The sequence below is a fragment of the Lipophrys pholis genome (genome assembly GCF_963383615.2).
Source record: "Lipophrys pholis genome assembly, chromosome: 15".
Taxonomy (NCBI): Eukaryota; Metazoa; Chordata; class Actinopteri; order Blenniiformes; family Blenniidae; genus Lipophrys; species Lipophrys pholis.
Window position 1 is genome coordinate 12,465,246 of NC_137642.1, and position 19,861 is coordinate 12,485,106.

The 19,861-nt window shown below is 42.0% G+C and overlaps 2 protein-coding genes across 5 annotated transcripts; one reads left to right on the forward strand and one right to left on the reverse strand.

Moving 5' to 3' along the window:
* Positions 1-1,392: 1,392 nt before the first annotated feature.
* On the reverse strand, positions 1,393-12,690 carry pyroxd2 (pyridine nucleotide-disulphide oxidoreductase domain 2). 4 transcript variants are annotated; one of them, XM_080481566.1, is made up of 17 exons: positions 12,643-12,690; positions 8,069-8,283; positions 7,721-7,740; positions 7,433-7,526; positions 7,115-7,172; positions 6,769-6,924; positions 6,451-6,604; positions 6,262-6,323; positions 6,076-6,173; positions 5,831-5,972; positions 5,616-5,750; positions 5,452-5,524; positions 4,845-4,998; positions 3,962-4,113; positions 3,568-3,674; positions 3,098-3,218; positions 1,393-2,454 (listed from the first exon to the last, which is right to left on the reverse strand). In XM_080481566.1, exons 1-17 carry the CDS (start codon positions 12,643-12,645, stop codon positions 2,384-2,386), a joined length of 1,815 nt encoding a protein of 604 aa, XP_080337692.1. In that variant the 5' UTR covers positions 12,646-12,690; the 3' UTR covers positions 1,393-2,383. The 4 variants fall into 4 exon arrangements, 3 of the variants coding, with proteins under 3 accessions (XP_080337692.1, XP_080337693.1, XP_080337694.1); XM_080481567.1 differs by having other exon boundaries at positions 7,115-7,188; positions 12,643-12,673; XR_013936031.1 differs by lacking the exon at positions 12,643-12,690 and adding an exon at positions 3,799-3,835 and having other exon boundaries at positions 1,510-2,454; positions 3,568-3,654; positions 7,115-7,188; positions 8,069-8,214.
* slc25a28 (solute carrier family 25 member 28) lies at positions 11,137-17,926 on the forward strand. Its single transcript, XM_080481569.1, has 4 exons — positions 11,137-11,660; positions 13,894-14,122; positions 15,739-15,795; positions 16,246-17,926. The coding sequence occupies exons 1-4, from the start codon at positions 11,313-11,315 to the stop codon at positions 16,809-16,811; spliced, it is 1,200 nt and encodes a 399-aa protein (XP_080337695.1). The 5' UTR covers positions 11,137-11,312; the 3' UTR covers positions 16,812-17,926.
* Positions 17,927-19,861: the final 1,935 nt, after the last annotated feature.

A 19,861-nucleotide genomic window follows, 5' to 3' on the forward strand; every position in this document is an offset into this window, starting at 1 on the left:
GAAGAAATGATACAAACACAGTATGTTCAGTATTGTTCAGTGTTGTACTGAAACACGCACTTTCATAACGAAATGTGATGTAAATGTGACGAAGATAGATTACAGTCAGTGATTAATCGACTGGTTCTCTCAGTATGGGGTGTATCCTATTTTCTTGACTATTTAGTAAAACACATTTTACTCATTCAGCCCATTTTCATCTTGAATGCACCAGACGGGTATAATAGTGCCATGATAACCTTTAAATTTGAACTTATAAGTTTTTGTTTTGTTGTTTTTGAGGCGCAGAGTACAAGTTTTGAAAAAGCTTTAGAAAACAAAACAAAACAAAAAACAATTACTCCCAAAAATTCCTACAATTTCAACATAAGCCCAATTTTAATGAAACCTTCAGTTGCAAAATACAGTGGAATGTCTAAAAAACCTATAGCTGTTGCATTCTATATGTTTTTACAAAGTCACCCTGACAGCAAGGCTTTGAGGCCTGTTTGCTCACTACAAGGTCACCAACTTTCATGGCAGCATCACCGATATCTCAGTTCGGGTCTCAGTGTTGTGTTGTGTTCACTATTCTTTTCTTTCTTTCTTTTTTTTTTACTTCAATGTTTGTTAATTTTCCTAGTGGTTTGGCAGCCCTGACTGAAGCTTGGTTTTGGCCCACAAACTTTATGTTTGACCCCCCCACTGAATTTACATCGTAGATTTTTCCATTAATTTCGCAATCCAAAACTCAAGAATGTATTGCCCAAATAAAGTATAAAGCAAAGAATAACTTAATACTCGGTAACATTCAGAAATTGTTCTGTGAATTCATAAAGTGCCCACCTTGAAAAGTTTCTGCAGTACTATCTATGGAGTAAAACTATGGAACAAATAGTGTGTGGAAATCAAAACAAAGATCAAACATAATTCAGTTCAAAAACAAAGATATAAAGAATTGATTCTCACCAGGTACACTGTGTAACGATGACTACGAGGGTTTGTGTTTGTGGATAATGTTGTATTGAGAAATATACAGCAACTGTTGGAGAAAACTTGTAATTATAGATATTAGTTGTGTGAATGTAATGCAGACACTGTTGACGGTTGATGTTAAATTCAGAAAGATTTGTCATTTTAAAGAACTAAGCTTTTGATAAAGATGCAAAGGGATATGAAGTAAGTTTATACTTCTTCCTTCTTTTTGATCATATAAATACAGATTAGCATGTATCAAAGATAGAATATGTTATTTGTATAATCTATGTAGATGTTTATGTTTATCATGTTTTGAGTTCTTTCACACTTTTTTTTAACTACATGATTCCAAATGTGTTCATTCTTGGCTTTGATGCCTTAAGTGATAATCTAAACTTACCATATATTTGAAATGAAAAAGGTACTAACACAAGAAGAGTTAAGTTTTTTATTTCCTAAAAGTCCCATTCAACAGGAAGTAAAACATCCTCATCTGCCACAGTGAACTAAAATGATAACTTTTCCCACGGTCAATAAAAACTGAACAACTGTAAATGGACAACTTATGGCAGATTTATTGTAATGTAATATATTGCATTTTACCCAACAACACATATGTCAACTTCATTCTTGACATTTTGACTTTATAAAGTGATAAATATGATACTATCCCTTTTTTTTCCCCCTTTACTGGCAACAATGAAGTTTCATTCTGATTTATTTCTCATGCCAGTTGCTTTTTCCCTCTATCTCTGATGTCAGTTCTGAGTTTATCCAAACACTGAACAGTGTGATGTTAATATAAAGCACATTTTGCATGATACAAAAACAAAGGCATAACGTTCTATATTGAAGGAACAATCTGGGATTCATTTTGCTGCTTAGCAGTACCACATTTACTGTTTTCAATAACATCATGAGAAGCACACAAGGCTATTTAATTAAAAAAAAAAAAAAAAAAATGTTATCAGAGGCATTAATCTTTGTGGGGAATAACGCACCATGAAATACACCAGTATAAACTTCCCACACTTGAAAGAAACTGAAACATAGAAGATGCGGTTCATTGTCATTTATTTAGACAATACAATTCAAATGTGCATAATTTCCATCGTCACACAATTTGAGTTCATTTCATGAGCAAAATTGGATCATAACAGAATTATGTTTGACTTCAACAATGATGTCTTGGTAATACTTTGCCAGCTCAGTTAGAGCATACTTCATGAGTTTGTGTCAGTTTGCCTCAGTCTCTTCACATGGGTGGCTTCATCAAAACCTTGGAGCCTGTTTTGATGAGCATTCTCTGGTCACTTTCATCCAATACTACCACATACAACATTTGGCCATCATGGATGAAAAACAGCACATCAAAAAGAAGCATGTGGATGAATGGGCCGCGCGCTTGGCATTGTCTCACGATGTCTCACTGACGTTTCAGATCAGCCATTGCAGTAAGAGCTGCGTTCCAACCGGGAGAACCCATGACACCACCGCCTAAACATAAAGCAAAAAGATGGAAAAGATATATATGCTACTGTTGTTTTGCAGCTACACACCTGACTACTTGACATAACCCGTTTCTCTTTATCCCCAACAGAAAGTTTGACAGTCGATTCATCATTCATTCAAGTTCATTCAGAGAGAGAGAGAGAGAGAGAGAGAGAGAGAGAGAGAGAGAGGGGATAATATGTGTGTAATAATAGAAATAGTGGAAAGGTATCACTTAAAAGTATTAATAAAGTAGCAATAGAAATGTAAAAAGTTTAGTAAAGTATCAAAAAGTATGGCGAAACCTCATTGCATAAAAGATTAATTATTTCTTTCAGGATTTTTCACTGAAGGCCCATCCACTTTAAATGGGAAAATCTTTGCAGAATTTTTGCGGTTTTCTTGCCAAATTGTCAACAAAAATCATTGCACCCCATTCCTGAATTTTCCACGCGTTTTGATGTTGTTTTTGTGTACATGGTCCCAATGAAATCCAGTAGAAGGAAAATAAAAAGTTTTTTTTTTTTTTTAAACGGGGCGCTACAATAGAAATATTTCATATAGGCAGGCACACAGAATTATTACTACTTTACACACAATATTCGGGAACATTTGTGATTCAATTTTCAGCAGAATATTCAAAGCGAACCTGGATGACCGCCACTGCCACAGAGATAGAGTCCTGTGATTGGTGAACGGTAGTCTGCGAGAGAAGGCAAAGGTCGTGCTAAGTACAGCTGGTCCAGGGACATCGATCCATGGAAGATATTCTGTAAAAACAAGAACAAATCATTTACCTTTTTAAAAAAAGAAAAAGCTTTTTAAATATACTAATCGTGACACCAGGGAAATGTTTTGTGCCTGCTTCACGACTGAACAAGTACGAAAAGAAAACTGAGTTCAGTCCAGTGTCACACAGCTGCTGTGAACTTTGATTCTGCCTCAAGTTGTGGTATAACCATTAACTGCTTATATGACAGCCCCATCTCTCAGGGCCAGTGAAAGACTTGACAGTAGGAAGAGGAAGTCATTTGCATCCGGTGCAGTGTTGAATGTTTGAAGCAAATGTGCCATGCGTCAACATTCGAATGGCTGCTGTAGTGTGTGCGGTGGACGTACTCCTCCAGTGAGCCCGAAGATCCTCTCCAGGTCAGGTGGAGCCAGGATGTCCCTTCCCACCACGGACTTTTTAAACCCAGGGGCATACTGCTCCACCCAGTCAAAGACTACAAAGACAAATATACAATTCCTCAATACATATTTACAGAGTGTGCCTACTTTACAATATATCTTCAGACATTTTATAATAAAGATGATTTATAAGATGATTGGTGTGAAGTAGGAGGATACAGGAGACAGAGAATTGGAAGATCTGCTGTGGCCACCCCTAACAGGAAAATGATGGAAGAAGAAGAAGATCAATCAGTTTTGAATTAGTTCCAAGTGTGCTTTGTCTGAAATTTATTCGCAATTTAAACTCCTTGAAGCATAAACGGTTGTTCGCATTTCTAACCAGTGTCGGCATAGGCCTCCCGGTCCTGGTCAGTCCACTCCCTGCCTTCTATGTGGTACGGCGTGAACTGAGTGAACAGGGACACGACATGGCAACCAGGGGGTGCCAGAGTGGGATCCAACACAGAGGGGATGGTCATCTCCAGCATGGGCCTAACAGGGACATGATGAGACATGGTAGATGTTGTTGGGTGGGTGAGTTATCAGACCACTCAAACAGAGTTAGTGAGGTCTGCTGAAACTGGATCACATCACATCTAAAAACAAAGTATACACACCAAGCATACCAGAAGGTCCCATCATGGGCACACAATTACCAACACACACACACACTCATGCCCAAGACTGATTTAAAGTCATCGATAAAGCTTATAAATGTGTCTTTAAATGACGATAGGATGTTATTGTATGCAGGAAAGAAGGACAATACCCAATATCTCTAATGGAGTGACGGCGCTACTCGCTGCACTAGCATAACATGCTGCTCAGGTATACACATTTTAAATTATATTTGTATATGAGTAGTATGTGACTATTTTCCCTTAAAATAGTTGTTCAATTACTAACAACTGACTGATGTAAAGTCCCAACATGAAAAAAAATGTCTTGTCAGTGAGATAAGGATCTAATTTTGGAAAATATATTTTCTCCACATATATAGAAGTCACCAGACATACATGTGGAGAAAAACCTTATTTAAAGATGTACCTATTGTAGGTAAAGATTCAACTTATTGTTGATCTCAAGGTCAGTGTCGTCATTATGGCTGAACTTTGGAGCTCAAACGTTAACCTGTAATCTGCAGCCACTACCACGTGACATTTCTTGTACGATCTCTATAACGAGCTTGTGAAGCTTAACATTTGAGGAACACAACTTGTCACCTCACTGAGGTCTGTCCATTCATGGCCTGCTTGTAGGCGGTCTCCAGGACTTCCACGCTTTCACAGTTGAGATGGATTGAGCACTGATGGTGAGGTCCAGGTTTACCATCCGGTGTCGGAGAAGCCAGGAAGTTTGGAAGCCTGTCGACTGCCACTGGGAAACCAGGACACAAATAAAATGACCTAGAATTCACGTTTTAATAAACTGTTTCATGTGAACAGAAACAATGGGAAAGAAACGGGATTTAAAAGGAGGAGGGGGGATTATGAATATCAAAGTTTACAAACTGTCAGAATCAGTATATTGTCAGGGCTCATTGTTGCTGCATGCGACCTGTTAATTTCAAATTTTATACACAATTTCACGAAAGAAAACAAGACTGAAATTTAGCCTAAGATGAAAAACAGCATTAAGGCTTAGTCTGAAGTGAAAACCTCCTGAGTAATTATACGTTGTACAGCTCTGACTAGACTGCAAATAGCAACCAAGGAGCTACAAAAAGCACAACACAGGAATCAGAATTCTTTTAAATAGTATCTCCATTTAAAGAATATATGCAGTCATGATTAAAAAACAAATATGTTGATGGAAACTGAACCGACGTACCATTGATCTTGGTAACAGGGGAAGTGTAGTCTATCTGATCGATGGCTTTGATGAACTCTGGAGGAAGTGAAGCCTACAATGACAACAGAATGCAGAACAAGATTTCTAAGCAGGTGAAGTGCTTCCATGAGTTGTTTTTTTTTTTTTAAATTTCCATCCATTACCTGAGGCGTGAGATGCTTGAAAGTAACATGCGGGGTGGCGTTTGATAAAACCACTCGACTGTGGATCTCTGTGCCATCCTTCAGCACCACTCCCTTTGCAGCACCGTCAGAACCAACAAGGACCTGTTCTACTTCCTGACAGGGATAAAGTTGTGTTTTTAATAAAAATACCCTAAAAAAAAAAGTTTTATTCTTGGATACTCAAAAAATTGTACCTTTTCAGTGAAAATATCTACACCATAGGATCTAGCAGCACTGGCCATGGCTTGAGACACACCTCCCATTCCTCCTTCCACATAACCCCATGCTCCCTTCTCCTTCTCCAGCTCTCCCATCACATGGTGCAACAGGACATACCTTAAAGGCAAAACCATAAATTCTGTGTTTTTGAGAAGTCACTATTAAAATGGATTGTTGTTATGAGTGTTAGCAAGTGAAATGCTGTTATAAGATGTCTTACCCACTACCAGGATTGCTGGGACTGGTCATGGCTCCTATCACACCATCGGTAGCCAGTGTCGCTCTCAGCGGCTCCGATTCAAACCACCGAATAAGAATCTTTGACATGAAACACAAGTCAGTGAATGTCCGCTTGATAAACCATGACAAGTGAGGCCCAAAATTTCTAGTAAATTAAATCACAAACCTTCATGATTGGTGCTGTTACAATCTCATAGAATTCTGGAATGTTTCTTCCCAGTTTCATGCCTTGACATTGAGAATAAAGCACAACTTGATTCAGTCAAATACCAAATAAATGGGTTGTAGTTTGTCATTCTGACGAGAAATGACGATATCAAATGTTCATTTCCTCAACACATGTTCACCAACGCACCACATTTGATGATAGGCTTCAGTGTTTTAGTCGCTGCCAGCCTTTTCCTGAAGGAGCCAGCAGTGATACCAGGAATATCAACAGGAGGAGCGTCCAGCAGAGGGTGTACAGCTGCTGCTAACTTCTCAAGTGATGCAAGAAAATCTGGATAAGCCTGGAAACAATGTGAGTGAGCATTAGTGCGGGGAATATATTTATATAAAGAATGACGGAAAAGTGATGACCAAAAAACAGTGGTTTTTTTTTAATTCATTCCTCACGCTTTAGCTCAAGTGGAGTTGAGCAACAACAATTCAAGAACCACAATACTTTATTCACCTTTGCATCCTTCTGTGAGAATTTGCCAATTTCCTGCTGATTCATGTCCAGATCTGAGCCCAGGGTGAGAGACCTTGGTGGGGCACCACCCACTCCCTCCTCCAGCATGGGGGTGTAAGCATGGGGGTCCCTCATGTACACCTTCAAGCCATGTTTCTGAAGCACACAGAAGTGTGTGTGTGTGTGTGTGTGTGTGTGTGTGTGTGTGTGTGTGTGTGTGTGTGTGTGTGTGTGTGTGTGTGTGTGTGTGTGTGTGTGTGTGTGTGTGTGTGTGTGTGTGTGTGTGTGTGTGTAAAAAAAATTGTCAATGAATTTGTTTTGCTTTGCCCGTGTTGATTGAGACTACCTTTAGCTCCAAGTCTTGGTATATGTGCGGCCGTAACAAGCTGAGCAAGTAGGAGCACCTAGAGAAGTGGAAACCTGCAATCAGGAGTGTTTATTTATTTGTTCATTCAGTAGATTAGCACTGGTGATTTCCAACACACATGTGGATTTGGACTTTTTGGTGTGTCAGTTGTATTTTCTCCTCCTTAATCTTAATTTATTTGATTTCACAGTTACTTGGAAGTATAATATAAGCATGCAATAGGCTGGAGTTTCTTTTTCTAAATTTCCTTTTGGAAATCACTGATCTGGACTGATTGGAGTTGGTGTGTTTTCATACCAGGGACAATCTCCTCTGACACAGCAGCTCCTCCAAGCACGTGTCTGCGCTCCAACACTGCTGTCCTCAGTCCTCCCTTCTGGAGATAGGCGGCCTGCTCGCGCACGCGCACGCGCACGCACGCACGCACGCACGCACACACACACACACACACACACACACACACACACACACACACACACACACACACACACACACACACCACCTTTACCCTCTTGCTTCACTATCTAACTATTGCAGCACATTGAATAGAAGCCTATATGTTGAGTGGGGAAGGTATGAACTTACTGCCACCAGTCCATTGTGTCCTGCATTGAAATACAAAATATATGTCAGACAGTTTTCCTACAAATCCCTCATCAACTGACATGGTATACAATGTGTGATGTCTAAAAAAAGTGTAGTTATTTGTTGCTGTATTGCATTGTTTATACAATCAAGCTGAATGTCTCTTGAGTTGCAATTACGCACAAATGCGTAAAAGTTCTCTCATTATGTAAACACTTTGACAAATATAATATAACTCTGTCTTTCGTAATACATGCTGCATCATTTCTGCAGGACGAGGCCTGGGCTGTTAAAGATTATCTCCTGCGTGTTTTCTGCAGGATTCAAAGGACCGTCCACGGATCTCACCTCCGCCGATGACCAGCGCGTCGTACTGGGATTTTAACCCGGTGTGACTCGATCGCGATCCGGTCACCGTTCTCAAAAGAGTCACGGCCCTCCGTCCTCGGTCGGTCCACGCAGCTGCAGCCATGGCTGAAGTTTTCCTTTTCAATCCCTCCCACTTTCTTCCCAAAGTGCTTCAAGTAGATCCGGTTTCCACTCGGAGAAATTCCCAGAACGCACTGAAATCAGAAGAGCAATCTTTGTGTGGTTGTTGTGTGTTCGTCCTTTAGGTGGCGCCATTGCTGCATTCAAACAATATTCTCAGGCACAGTTTTCTGCAAACATGAGAGAGCAACTCAAGTACTATGGAGATGAAGTCTCTGCAGAGTTGATTTAACATCCTGATTTCGCTTAATGGGATCAACTTTCATCTATAACATTTATACCAAGACAATTATTAATCAACCTCATTATGATAGATTTATTTTTAAGCAATTATCATAATTTCAACCTGACATTTTTGTACAAGTGTTTTCCACACATGAATGAAAGAACAAAATTCTCTGTTCCAGCTTCCTCTCTTATCTGGTATGGGGCTGGACTTGAGCCATCTCAAGGTAAGAGCCCACATTAAGAGCTTTAAGATGAGCTCTTCACACAGGATGGCTTCCTAGTGGAGCTGTTGAAGATGACATGTTGGCCTAGTGGTTCATTCCCCAAGCATTAATGAGAAAAGCGGCCATAGATAATGCAGCATAGGCCTCAGCAATTTCCTACGGGCGCACACAGGCCAAGTAGAGAGAGTATCTGCTGGCATCTAAGGAACGAATGGTGGTAATTGGAACAAAAACAACCAAACACAGCAGAACATAACCAAATTATCTTCTCATCTTGTCTGTATAACGTGGATTTTTGACTTTGTTTTGCTTAGACAGTGTAAAATAATTCCGGAGTTTTTTTTTTATAGATGGTGCACTCCCTTTGTCGAGGGAATGAAATGAGGTGTTATGGTGATCTAGAGTTTCCTACTAGACTTAACATGCATCTCCCTTGGCGTATTAGAGGAGCATTAGTTTCAGGAAAGAGAAATGATCCTGATATGCTGTCCACTTGGATTTCCTTTAAGGAACGTCTGCGGACAACAGCCAATCAACCATAACCAGATCAGACGATCCAGGCAGGAGATTTTGTTCTTGTAAGCAGAAATTAACACTTCATTCCCCTTTGTCGGCAGAAATTCAACACTACAGCCCTTGAAGGCTCTCCCAGGCAATAAAGGGGAAAATTCAATTATGTCATAACAGCTCCGCACCAAAACACAATTACCCTATTTTCTGGAAAGAATGTGATCCCATACCTCCAGGCAGAGAAGATCTGTGGTGACCAATTTAGACCTGCTAGCATGCATAATTATTCAATCTTAAACGGTCTCTCAGCAGTCTATAAAGGTGCTACAGTGTAGAGAGATTGTTTCAGTGTCTCAATGGGTTATTTTCATTATGTAACACATCAAATACTTTATTACGAGCTTTCCATTATAAGGAGGCACAATGGCAGTCAAAAGAGTCACGATTTGGTGAGAAACAATTTGGGAATTCTTTAGGGTCGTCAAAAAAAAAAGAAAACCTCAAAGTGTCTCAATAATACACAGGTGTCCTAAACTAGAGGCGTGTTCAAGACAATTTACTGTAGTTCAGAAGAGAACTGGCTTGTCCAGATAAACTAATAGAAAAGCATACAATTTGGTTACAATATACAACAAAAACTATAATTATAACATAAGAACTCAGAGTGGTCGACATTTCGGCACACTTAAAAACAACTAAATTTTTATAACAACAATGCATTTGTAATGAATGAAACTCAAATGAGTAGTTGCAATTGTTTTGGAAGATTAACATTTGTTAACTCATATCTCTTGTTAAGACAAACAGCGAGGGTTTAAAGAGTGTCAAGTAAATATTTTGTCATTTATCACCCAAACTGCTGTTTAGAAAATCTCACAGGAAAGTGCTAACTATTAGTATTCTTAAATGTACACGTCATATGTGACCGTTCTTTGTGTATTCTTCCACCAGCCATAAATCTTTTGCAGACCACATTTGCTCATATAACCTGGAATATACAGCACTGAAACTGTATTTTTGGGTTGCAGGAAGCTTTATCATGTGAGGCATCATACAGAGGGGTATAATGGGGTAGTGGCATTTCAATGGCTGAGAGAAACTGAGACAAGCTGTCCTCGATGTTGGACAATGATTACCCCTGACACGGCTGATGATCTCCTTTAGTCATAGACTGCTTCAAGATTACAAGAAGGAACACTATCACAGAGCCCTCCTGCCAACAGCCATTTGTCTCTACAGTCCACAGAGCTCACAATAGATATATCTATCTGCTGCCTGTCACTTTGATTGTTCACTTCTCATTGTCACTTTTAGGTCATTGGTCACAGTGTTATCCATCCATCCATCCATCCATCCATCCATCCATCCATCCATCCATCCATCCATCCATCCATGCATCCATCCATCCACCCATCCATCCATCCATCCATCCTTCACAGGGCAAACAGAAGAACAGACAGCCTCACACTACCCACTCACCCATGAGTAATTTTAAAGTCACTAACTAAAGTCAAATATAAGTGTTTGGACAATAGAAGTAAACCTGAGAAAATCCACTGACAGTACATGCAAACTTCCATCATAAAGGCCCCTTAACCAGACTTTAAGAGCACCGAATAGGCTTCTTTGTAATAATAATAATAATAATAATAATAATAATGCATATTCCCCTCACTGAGCCTAATAACGAGTAAGTTATCCTATAAATCAATGCAGAAAACAAACAAACTAAATAAAATAACATAAAATAAAAACTCTTTTTCCAGACTGACCCAGAATGACTTTTGAGAGTTGATATCTTTCACAGATGTGGGACCTCCAGCTCACGGCTCCTCAGGTCCTGCATGACAGCGTCTGAAGGCTCGGCCGACCACCAGTATGATTGACGTCTCTCTCAGCCAATAGAAAGAGGAGATCTTGGCTGCACAGCCCAATCAGAGATTACTTCCCCGTCGCGTGCGGGCCGTTGCTGGGCTCGTCGTGTGTCGGTCGGTAACGGCCTCCCGGGCTTCTCGGAGAGTAGAGGCGGGGGAGGGAAGGGTGTACCGACGGGAAGGAACCGTTGAACAACCCCACGGGAAATGTAAAACTCTGGGTGTGACATCACCCGCTGAAACACTTCGCCCGTCTCCTTGTTTCTCATGGAAGCAGATGGATTCGTGAGGAGGCGTCGGATGACAGCGGAGACTACGGGCGCTGATCCTGGGGTTGCTGGAGCCTCCGCCGGGGCAGAAGTTCGATGGTTCGGGGGCAGATTCTGGGGAGTTTCAGAAAGTATCGTGGGGAGCCTGACCCCCCGGATCGTGGGGGAAACGGAGTTGCAGACTGTTGACTTGATCTGTGGTGCACAAGATGCACAACAAGCAGAAGACTCAGAACCAGACTATGAGGGTTTACCACAGGGAGCCTCCACTAGCACCCACATGTTGGCTGGAGCCGTGGCCGGGATCATGGAGCACTGCCTCATGTTCCCCATCGACTGTGTGAAGGTATCGGTGTGCTTTCCGGAGAGCTTTGTGAACATATCTACCCAGCCTCGTGTGTGTGCATGTGTCTGTGTGTCTGTGTGTGTGTTCTTCTTGTAACCGTCATGTGTGTTAGCTTAGCTCGTTAGCTCGCTGGCTAACGTAAACACGCTGCAGAGCAGACGGATGTGAGGACAAGGTCAGTACTACCAGCTAACTGGTTAGCATGCTGCTACAGCTCCACTGTGGGTTAAAGGGTTACCAAACGTAACCCAGCATGAGCAAACGGGAAGGCATAAAACCTATCGACGGTCAAAGGTTAGCAGGATACACATCATAAAACCGTTTAATCACCGCTGGACACTTTGAAGTAAAGTCCACTTAACTGTTAAGTGCCAACTATAAAGAGCTTGGAGATATCCTCTTGTTTTTCTAATAACATCTCGCTGTTATATTTATTTTGCGTCTATCAACTTCCTCCCTTCCTCCCTCTATTATTACAAAACACAGTAATAAGCCTCCAAGGCCTCTTGTTTACTACCATCATCATTTCACTGGGCATCATCCCTCCTTGCTTGATCACTTGACTCATGTCACTCATTCATCTGATCCTTTCGATGTGGTTTAGTTTTATTCTGCCAAGATGCACAAGGAGGCCTGACCTGTGGCCTAAAGAGGTCAGCGGTCAAGCGATCGGCATTGTGTGAAAAGGACAGATAACATTGTGCTGGGTATAGTCAGCTGTAGTTGTCAGACTGAAAAGCTGTTCATGCTTCATCCATGTCTTTTCCACCTGCAGTGCAGCACTGTTGTAACCCTGAACTTTAGCAGGAGGAATGTTGACAAGAGGCCACAAAAGTACATACAAACCCTAACACAACGATAGTAGGTCACATTAAATGCAAGCAGAAGTAATAAAAATGTACTTTCAAAAAAACTTTTCCCTATACGTACATGAAAATGCCACTTAAGTCCTGTAATGAAACACCTACACTTTGTTTCTTACCATCTCTCGTAGCTACATCCTGCTATGGTGTGAAGGACATTTTGACAGAGCAAATTAAGCCTTCTGCACCTAAAACTGGAAAAACTTGTGTTGAATTGCTGCTTTTAACACGGGCATGGATCTGCACACTTGAAAAATTGTTGCGCTCTACATAACATCTGCCCATTATTTAAATGCAATAGCTAGCTCTCTATTTTAAAGCTCTTCCCTTGTGCACGGTAAGCTTCTGACTTAGCGGGCTCTTGTGTAATTATAGTTTAGAATACGCTCTCATTCAACTATTCATGTTTTCTAAATCATAGTAGTTAGCTGTGGATCTACCGAAGCGTGCGCCATTTGTAGGTCTGTCAGTATCTAAAGTGTGCAGCAGTTTTCTTTTCAATTGTCCCGCAGGTTGTGTTTACATTAAGCTCAAAGGTCACTGCTTTCGAGCGACACGTTCTAGTTATGCAAACCCAGGCTATAGATACACACAGCAGATGGTTCAGCCGGTGTGACCTGCATGCATGTTTGCATATTCCACCACCAAGAATGAATGAGGAGCAGAGTAGTGACATGACAACGTCTCATCGCTCTCAAGAACGAGCTTGTGTGTGTCGCTCACTGTCGGCCCACTGTCGGTCAACAACCGTAAAGCCCTGCATTCCTTCACTGTGCCATAGCGTGACACAGTGCCATGTTTGTGCTTTGCTCGTGCAGTGCATATGTAAACACGAAGTGGGGTGCAACTTTGTCCATCCGGCTTTAAGTGTGATATTTTGGAGATTGAGCTGCTGTACCCCAGCGCTCTCGTCCCCAGTCAACCTTCTGCGTGTCAGCTGGCAGGACTGAAATGCAATGATGTTTATGGTATCTGCATATACTGCATGTGGGCAGTCATAGGAGAGGGAACGGTGTGCCTCAGGGTCTGGGGAGAGGCTTCAAGGAAGTGAGCCAATGTCCCTTTGTGACCTTGGTAACTGCTCACTTCCTTCTATTGAGCTGTGCATGTTCAACAACAAACAGTACACACAGTGTTAAACACCCAATTTTCCTCCTTTGACCTGCTGTTCCTTCTGCTGTCTCCTCAGGACTCATTTCGTTGCCACGCGACTCAATACTGGGTCAGACATGCATATGGTTTGGCATGAATTATGCATTAGGACTCCATTTTAATCCTCAAGTCGGCTCAAGCACATTGAATGTAAAGTTATACTTGAATCTCAACTCGTCTACATTTCACTGCTCTCTCTTTCTCTTTCTCGTTTGCAGACACGAATGCAGAGTCTCCAGCCTGACCCCGCAGCGCGCTACAGGAATGTGATGGACGCCCTTCGCAGAATTGTAGCCACTGAAGGAGTCTGGCGGCCACTGCGAGGGCTGAATGCGACAGCCGTCGGGGCGGGACCTGCTCATGCGCTCTATTTTGCCAGCTATGAGAAACTCAAAAAGACTCTAAGTGATGTCATTCATCCAGGGGCTAACAGTCATTTGGCTAATGGTACCATAAAACGTGCAATATATGTATTAATACACACGTCGTGAATGCAGATCATGTGTAGTTATGCGGAACTTGGAGGTCATCAGGATATGGGTGGAAATGTACAACTGGTCGAACTTCACGCCCAATGCCTCGCTCACACTGAATCTGCTGACTCAGCCTAGTTTGTGTTTTGTCAGGACATCCAGTCAGATAAAGCCTTTTCATCACTAGAGCCGTGAACGAGGGAGCTGCCATCTTTTTTTATTTGCTTTTAGGAGAGTTTAACAAAGTCCCCTCATCTAACGGATAGTGATTTCAATCTGGAAGCTTCTCTCTGAATGCCAACCTTGTATTGTTATTCCCTGTTCACCTTGCTGTCTCTTTCTTCTTCTGCAGTTTAGAGGAGGTTGGTAAGTTATCTTTCTCCCATCGCATTTGATGGTCAAGCTCATGGGCTCAAGGTTAAACGTGCAGTATGTACGAGTGCTGCAAAGTCAGTTTTGTCCATTGGGTGGGCTCATCTGGGGTTTCTATTGAGTAAAGGAGCCTCTTGGTCTTGATGGGCTGAGAACTCATTAGATATTGGAGTGACTCACTACATCATCTTGTGGTGGAATCTGGTATTGTGAGGCGAGGTGAACTGGGTCTGCCAGGCTAGTTTTTGTTATGGATGGTTTGTTTTGGCTGCTTCCACCCAGTGAATCATGCTAAACTGGTGACTATCCAGGTAGTGGGATATTAGCCAGGCTAAATAATGTTTTAAATCCCCACAGCACAATATACAGACATTTTTGAGACGATTAAACACGTGTTGTACAAAATCTTAAATACAATATCTGTCAAGCTGTACTCACACTATGGATACATTTTAGAAAAGGAACATATATAGCATATTGGATATTTTCCAGCTCACAACTCAAAAACACTAAGAAATGTAAAACTATTGCAATACAGGTCAAGAAAAATGTTGCACCACTCACAGCAGGCAAGACATTAGATGTTTGGGCAATGACAGTTTTAAACATTGCAGATCTGCACACCACCACAACCAGCTTTCTTTGTGTTTTCTCCACATTTTAAACGACCTGGAGTATTTTTGCATCAAGCTTTTCAACTGCAATTTATAAAAAGCCATTAAAATGGCTAGAGTGAGTTTGGTATTGGAATTTTTGGATCTATGTTAAATATAGTCAGATGCTGGTGTTTGCTGTGTTTGGAGGTCTTTGTTTTGTGCCTTTCAAAAACTTCCATTAAGCACCAGAGCTGGATCAGAATCAGGCGGAGACCCCTTTTTCAGGGGTTTTTCGTGCAACACAGAGGACTTGGGGTAAACAGGACAGTTGCAGTAGTTTTAGTTGTAACAGTCTCAAAGTGTAAACCCTTTTTGGTCACTAGGTGTCTCTCTTTGCTCAGTTTTCTCCTCTGAACTGATCAGTAGTTTCTTGCTTCCCACCTGCACAGAACATGCAGCCATTCTGTTCTGCTTACCTGCTGCTTTGTGTATGACATGTCCAGCTTTTGGAAATGAAGCAGTTGAAGGCTGGGGAAAATGTCCTTACAACAGTCTATTTCAGTTTCTTGATTCTTCACATTTATTTCAGTTTGTGGTCATTTCCATGGTGCTTTTGTTGCAGGAGCTGCTGGGTGTGTGGCCACTCTGCTTCACGACGCAGCCATGAATCCGACTGAAGGTGAGGCAGAAACACTTTACGCTGCGGTGCGGCAGAAACACTTTACGCTGCGGTGCGGCAGAAACACTTTACGCTGCGGTGCGGCAGAGTTTAGGAAATTTAGCTTCTTTGAAAAACCACAAGCTGTGAGTTCTAGAAGTTTACAGGTGTTCATGCTGGGGTCCTCGCACGTTGGCCTCAGCCCTGCAGTCTTACAAGCTCACTTTCACAGCTGTCTGTAGTCCACCTGCCCAAACATGTCAGTAGAAGGACACTGGTTTGAGTACTGGTGTGCAGCTGTTTGTCGGAGTGCAGCTGTCTGTGCAAAATGGCTTACTAAGTGTACAAATGTATTGCTAATTAAGTCTCTCTTCTTTTTTTTTTTTTTTTCCTTATTTCTATCATCATCCTGCCAATGCTGAACACTTCTGGGCCTCCACTATGCCAACGCCTCCACCAACTTGTCCCCAGTTGTGAAGCAACGAATGCAGATGTTTAACTCGCCCTACGGCAGCGTGATGGACTGTGTACGCGCCGTGTGGCAGAACGAGGGCCCCGCCGCATTCTACCGCAGCTACACCACCCAGCTCACCATGAACGTGCCCTTCCAGGCGCTCCACTTCATGACCTACGAGTACCTCCAGGAGCTGCTCAACCCCCACAGACAGTACAACCCCTCGTCCCACATGCTGTCGGGAGCTCTGGCCGGAGCGATCGCGGCCGCCGCCACGACGCCTCTGGACGTCTGCAAGACCCTGCTCAACACCCAGGAGTCCATAACCGTCGGCTCCCCGTCGCCCAGCCAGGGCCCCAACCAGAGCCAAGCCCACAGACACATCTCAGGCCTGGCCCACGCCTTCCGAACAGTTTACAGGCTGGGCGGCCTGCAGGGCTTCTTCAGGGGGGTCCAGGCGAGGGTCATCTACCAGATGCCCTCCACGGCCATCAGCTGGTCAGTCTACGAGTTCTTCAAGTACGGACTCACCAAGCATCAGCACAACAAGAGGAGAAAGCAGCACGCGGACGTGGAGATGTAGAAGCCTCCTTGACATATGGCTGTGAAGAAAAATTAATGTACGCACATAGAATCTGACTAAAACCCACCTCAGTTGTCCTCTCCCTTTCAGACATAGCAGATAAGAAAGACTTCTTGAATTGCAGCTTAAATAGTTCTATTTCTGCTACATTGTTCCCGCGCTACGCATTGGTTTGAGTTTTCTTTAAGAGAAAATATCACACAGTATTAAAAGACTAGTTCATCTTTTTTTTTTTTTTTTTTCTTTTTTTTTTTTTGTCTCCAGTGAGCGCTTTGCCCAAGCTGAGAACGAGAGATGTCAGTGGATGGGCGGTAGTGTTACTTTTTAACTCCATTAGTTTGCATTGCATTGCTGGTCTAGGACATGATTATTCAAACACTTGAGTTTCCAAACAAAGAGTGCTCTCAGTCATTATTGCGTTTAAGTGAAATATATATATAAGCACGTCAAGCTCGTTCAGGTTAATTTCACTTGAAGTGAGATGTTAGTCTGTTTCCAGCTTATTTCATCAAACTTTGGTATTTCCTGACATGCTTTAACACGCAATTGTCTTTAAAAGAAGTTGCGTTAAATCCAGGCACATGCTGTGTCAGTTGGAGAAATAAATAAATAAATATGATATAATCTGAACTTTGTGATTTTAAAACCTTTCCAAAATCGTTTGATGGTTTAAGACCATTATTCACTGAATTCTAGTCATCTGAACTGAGTGTTTGATTTATTTTTTGCTAATTCCAATTTTTTCAAATCCTATTTTATTTCCATCTTATTTGTTGTATTTTGCATTTTTCTTGACTTCTGTTATTGTGTACCAATCTGACGGAGCAAAAAAAAAAATGAAGATGTCTTCTCTGTATCGGCCTGTTTTGACCTTATAAACTACTGAGTCTGAATGTTTGTGCTTGACAGCCATGGCTGTGGAACATATACTGTCCTCAAGAGAGGCATTACGCTCAGAATTTCATTACCATTTACATCCCATATGATCTGTATCTGCACATGCAAATGAAAGCTGTCATTCTTACTGACTGATGTCTGATTGTTCCCGACACTGAATTGCACTGGTTGAATAAATACCCAGTAGCAGGGCTCTACTTCCTGCTCATGAAAGATACAAACCCTGATATCTTTTTTTTTTTTTTTCAAATGTATATATACATATATCTTTTTGAAAGTATGGCCAGCTGTATGACGATCACTCACCAGAGGATCATTGCATATTCGCTGGTAAGACAACAATGTCTGTTGCCATTGACTCTGAAAGTCTTTGTTTCCTGTGGAATGGAAGCCAAACGTGGCGCCCTGAGCTCATGGCCACATCCATCTGCAGAGCCGGGAGCACACTGTGAGTTTGCGTGTGTGTGTGTGTGTGTGTTTGCAGGTATTTCTGTTCTGTTTGAGGCAGGTACAGTTGCTTGGTCTGGACCACAGGTGCAGATTTCAACTTTGCCCCTGCGGACTGAAAACATAATATGAGCGTGTGGAGTCGCAGCCTGCATCCGAACAGTTAGACCAGGTGTAATAGAGTCTCGGTGTTTATTTAGCGCAAAACCGTAACTTTAACGGTTGCAGATTACATGGTGTATTTTCTACTTTATTGTAGGCGAAATAATCTGCTAAAAAGAAAAGCAGAAGCACTCCAAAATAAGACTTTTTTTTTTTTTTTTTTTTTTCTCTTCGCTGAATTGTTGTGAGTTGGTATAATTGGTTGCTTCCAGTCCTGGTTTTACCCTCCACGTTTTAACCATCGACCATGTCTTTCCCTCACAAATGATGAAACAAAGACATGATGTGAAATTGTTTCCCTCTCACTCTCTCACTCCATATCCAATCACCTCTCATCCTGAGGTGACGTGCATGGAAGAGATCAATTAGATTGTTATCGATCGACTGATAGATTTTTGGTGATTAACGCCATAACGCACAATTTATACGTTCATTTTAAAATGGCAAACGGAAGAAAGAGCAGTTCCTGCCAACTTGTGAGGAATCTTATCTTTTGGGAATGTAAAAGAAACCCTAAATACATAATCATACAAAATAGCTTCTTTTCCTTACATACTTTTAATAGGAAAATTAACATCGACTCCCAGTAGCCTCATGAACTGAAGGTGAGAAGCACAAATAATTGCCGCAGGTACAACTGAAGCATAACCGGTTATTCCTTCTTTCTGCTTTATGAAAAGTGAAAGTTTCTGATACCAAGGTGGTGGTGTACAATATCTCCAACGAGACGTCACGTGACATTCAGCACAGTCTGGATGCATGAGTGAGGAGTGACAGCCCCCCCCCCCCCCCCCCCCCCCCCCAACCCCAAACACACACACACACACACTCACACCCTGGTTTGTCAGGCAGACACCTGTTCAAACAGGCAGTGTTAATGAACAGTTTGTATCCCACAGGCTCTCCCTTCACAACTGCATGCATGCGGCTTTTAATAGCTTGTGTAGTTGGACTCCTCTATTTGTGTTTTCCTCCATGTGTGTCTGTGTGCAGACCTCCACATGTCAGGGAAGTAAAGCTTTAACCGTGTGTTCAGTTGTGATCTGTGTCGATAAGTGATGAAATTACACTGTTAACAAACGTCTGCTGAAGGTCAGTTTTACTGTTGATTCTGCTCTTCAGATGTGCGTGAGAGTTTGAACAAGCCCGTCGACTCAAAATCTCTGCAGTTTGCAGGGAGTGAATTTATCCTGATGGGTGTGTATTTTACAGACACATGCGTGCATCGGTAGGCAGCAGTCGATGCTTCCATTAGAAATTGAAAGGTGGGAAAGTCCCGCTTCTCGGTGGAAGAAATCCACCTGAACACGGTGGAAGTGGGAGCTTCCCACTGAGCAAGTGGGAGTTTTGGACGACTTCCACGTGCCACTCAAGCGGCTTTGATGAAAGTCAGGAAAATCTCCTCATTTCTCCTCACCACTGGTCTGATAAACCAATATTTTGAGATGTGGCTTCCATTGCTCTGGTTAGAGGTTTTCATGAAAGAGTCATGAAATTGTTCACAATTAATGTCAACCACTCCAGGCTGGTGTAAGAGCTACCTG

Coding starts and splice junctions, on each gene's coding strand:
- slc25a28 (XM_080481569.1), top strand. CDS start 11,313: ATGGAAGCAGATGGATTCGTGAGGAGGCGTCGGATGACAGCGGAGACT. Junction 11,661..13,893: donor TCCCCATCGACTGTGTGAAG/GTATCGGTGTGC, acceptor TCTCGTTTGCAG/ACACGAATGCAGAGTCTCCA. Junction 14,123..15,738: donor TAACAGTCATTTGGCTAATG/GTACCATAAAAC, acceptor CTTTTGTTGCAG/GAGCTGCTGGGTGTGTGGCC.
- pyroxd2 (XM_080481566.1), bottom strand. Junction 5,525..5,615: donor TCAAGCATCTCACGCCTCAG/GTAATGGATGGA, acceptor TTGTCATTGTAG/GCTTCACTTCCTCCAGAGTT. Junction 2,455..3,097: donor TGGCAGTGGCGGTCATCCAG/GTTCGCTTTGAA, acceptor CTTTATGTTTAG/GCGGTGGTGTCATGGGTTCT.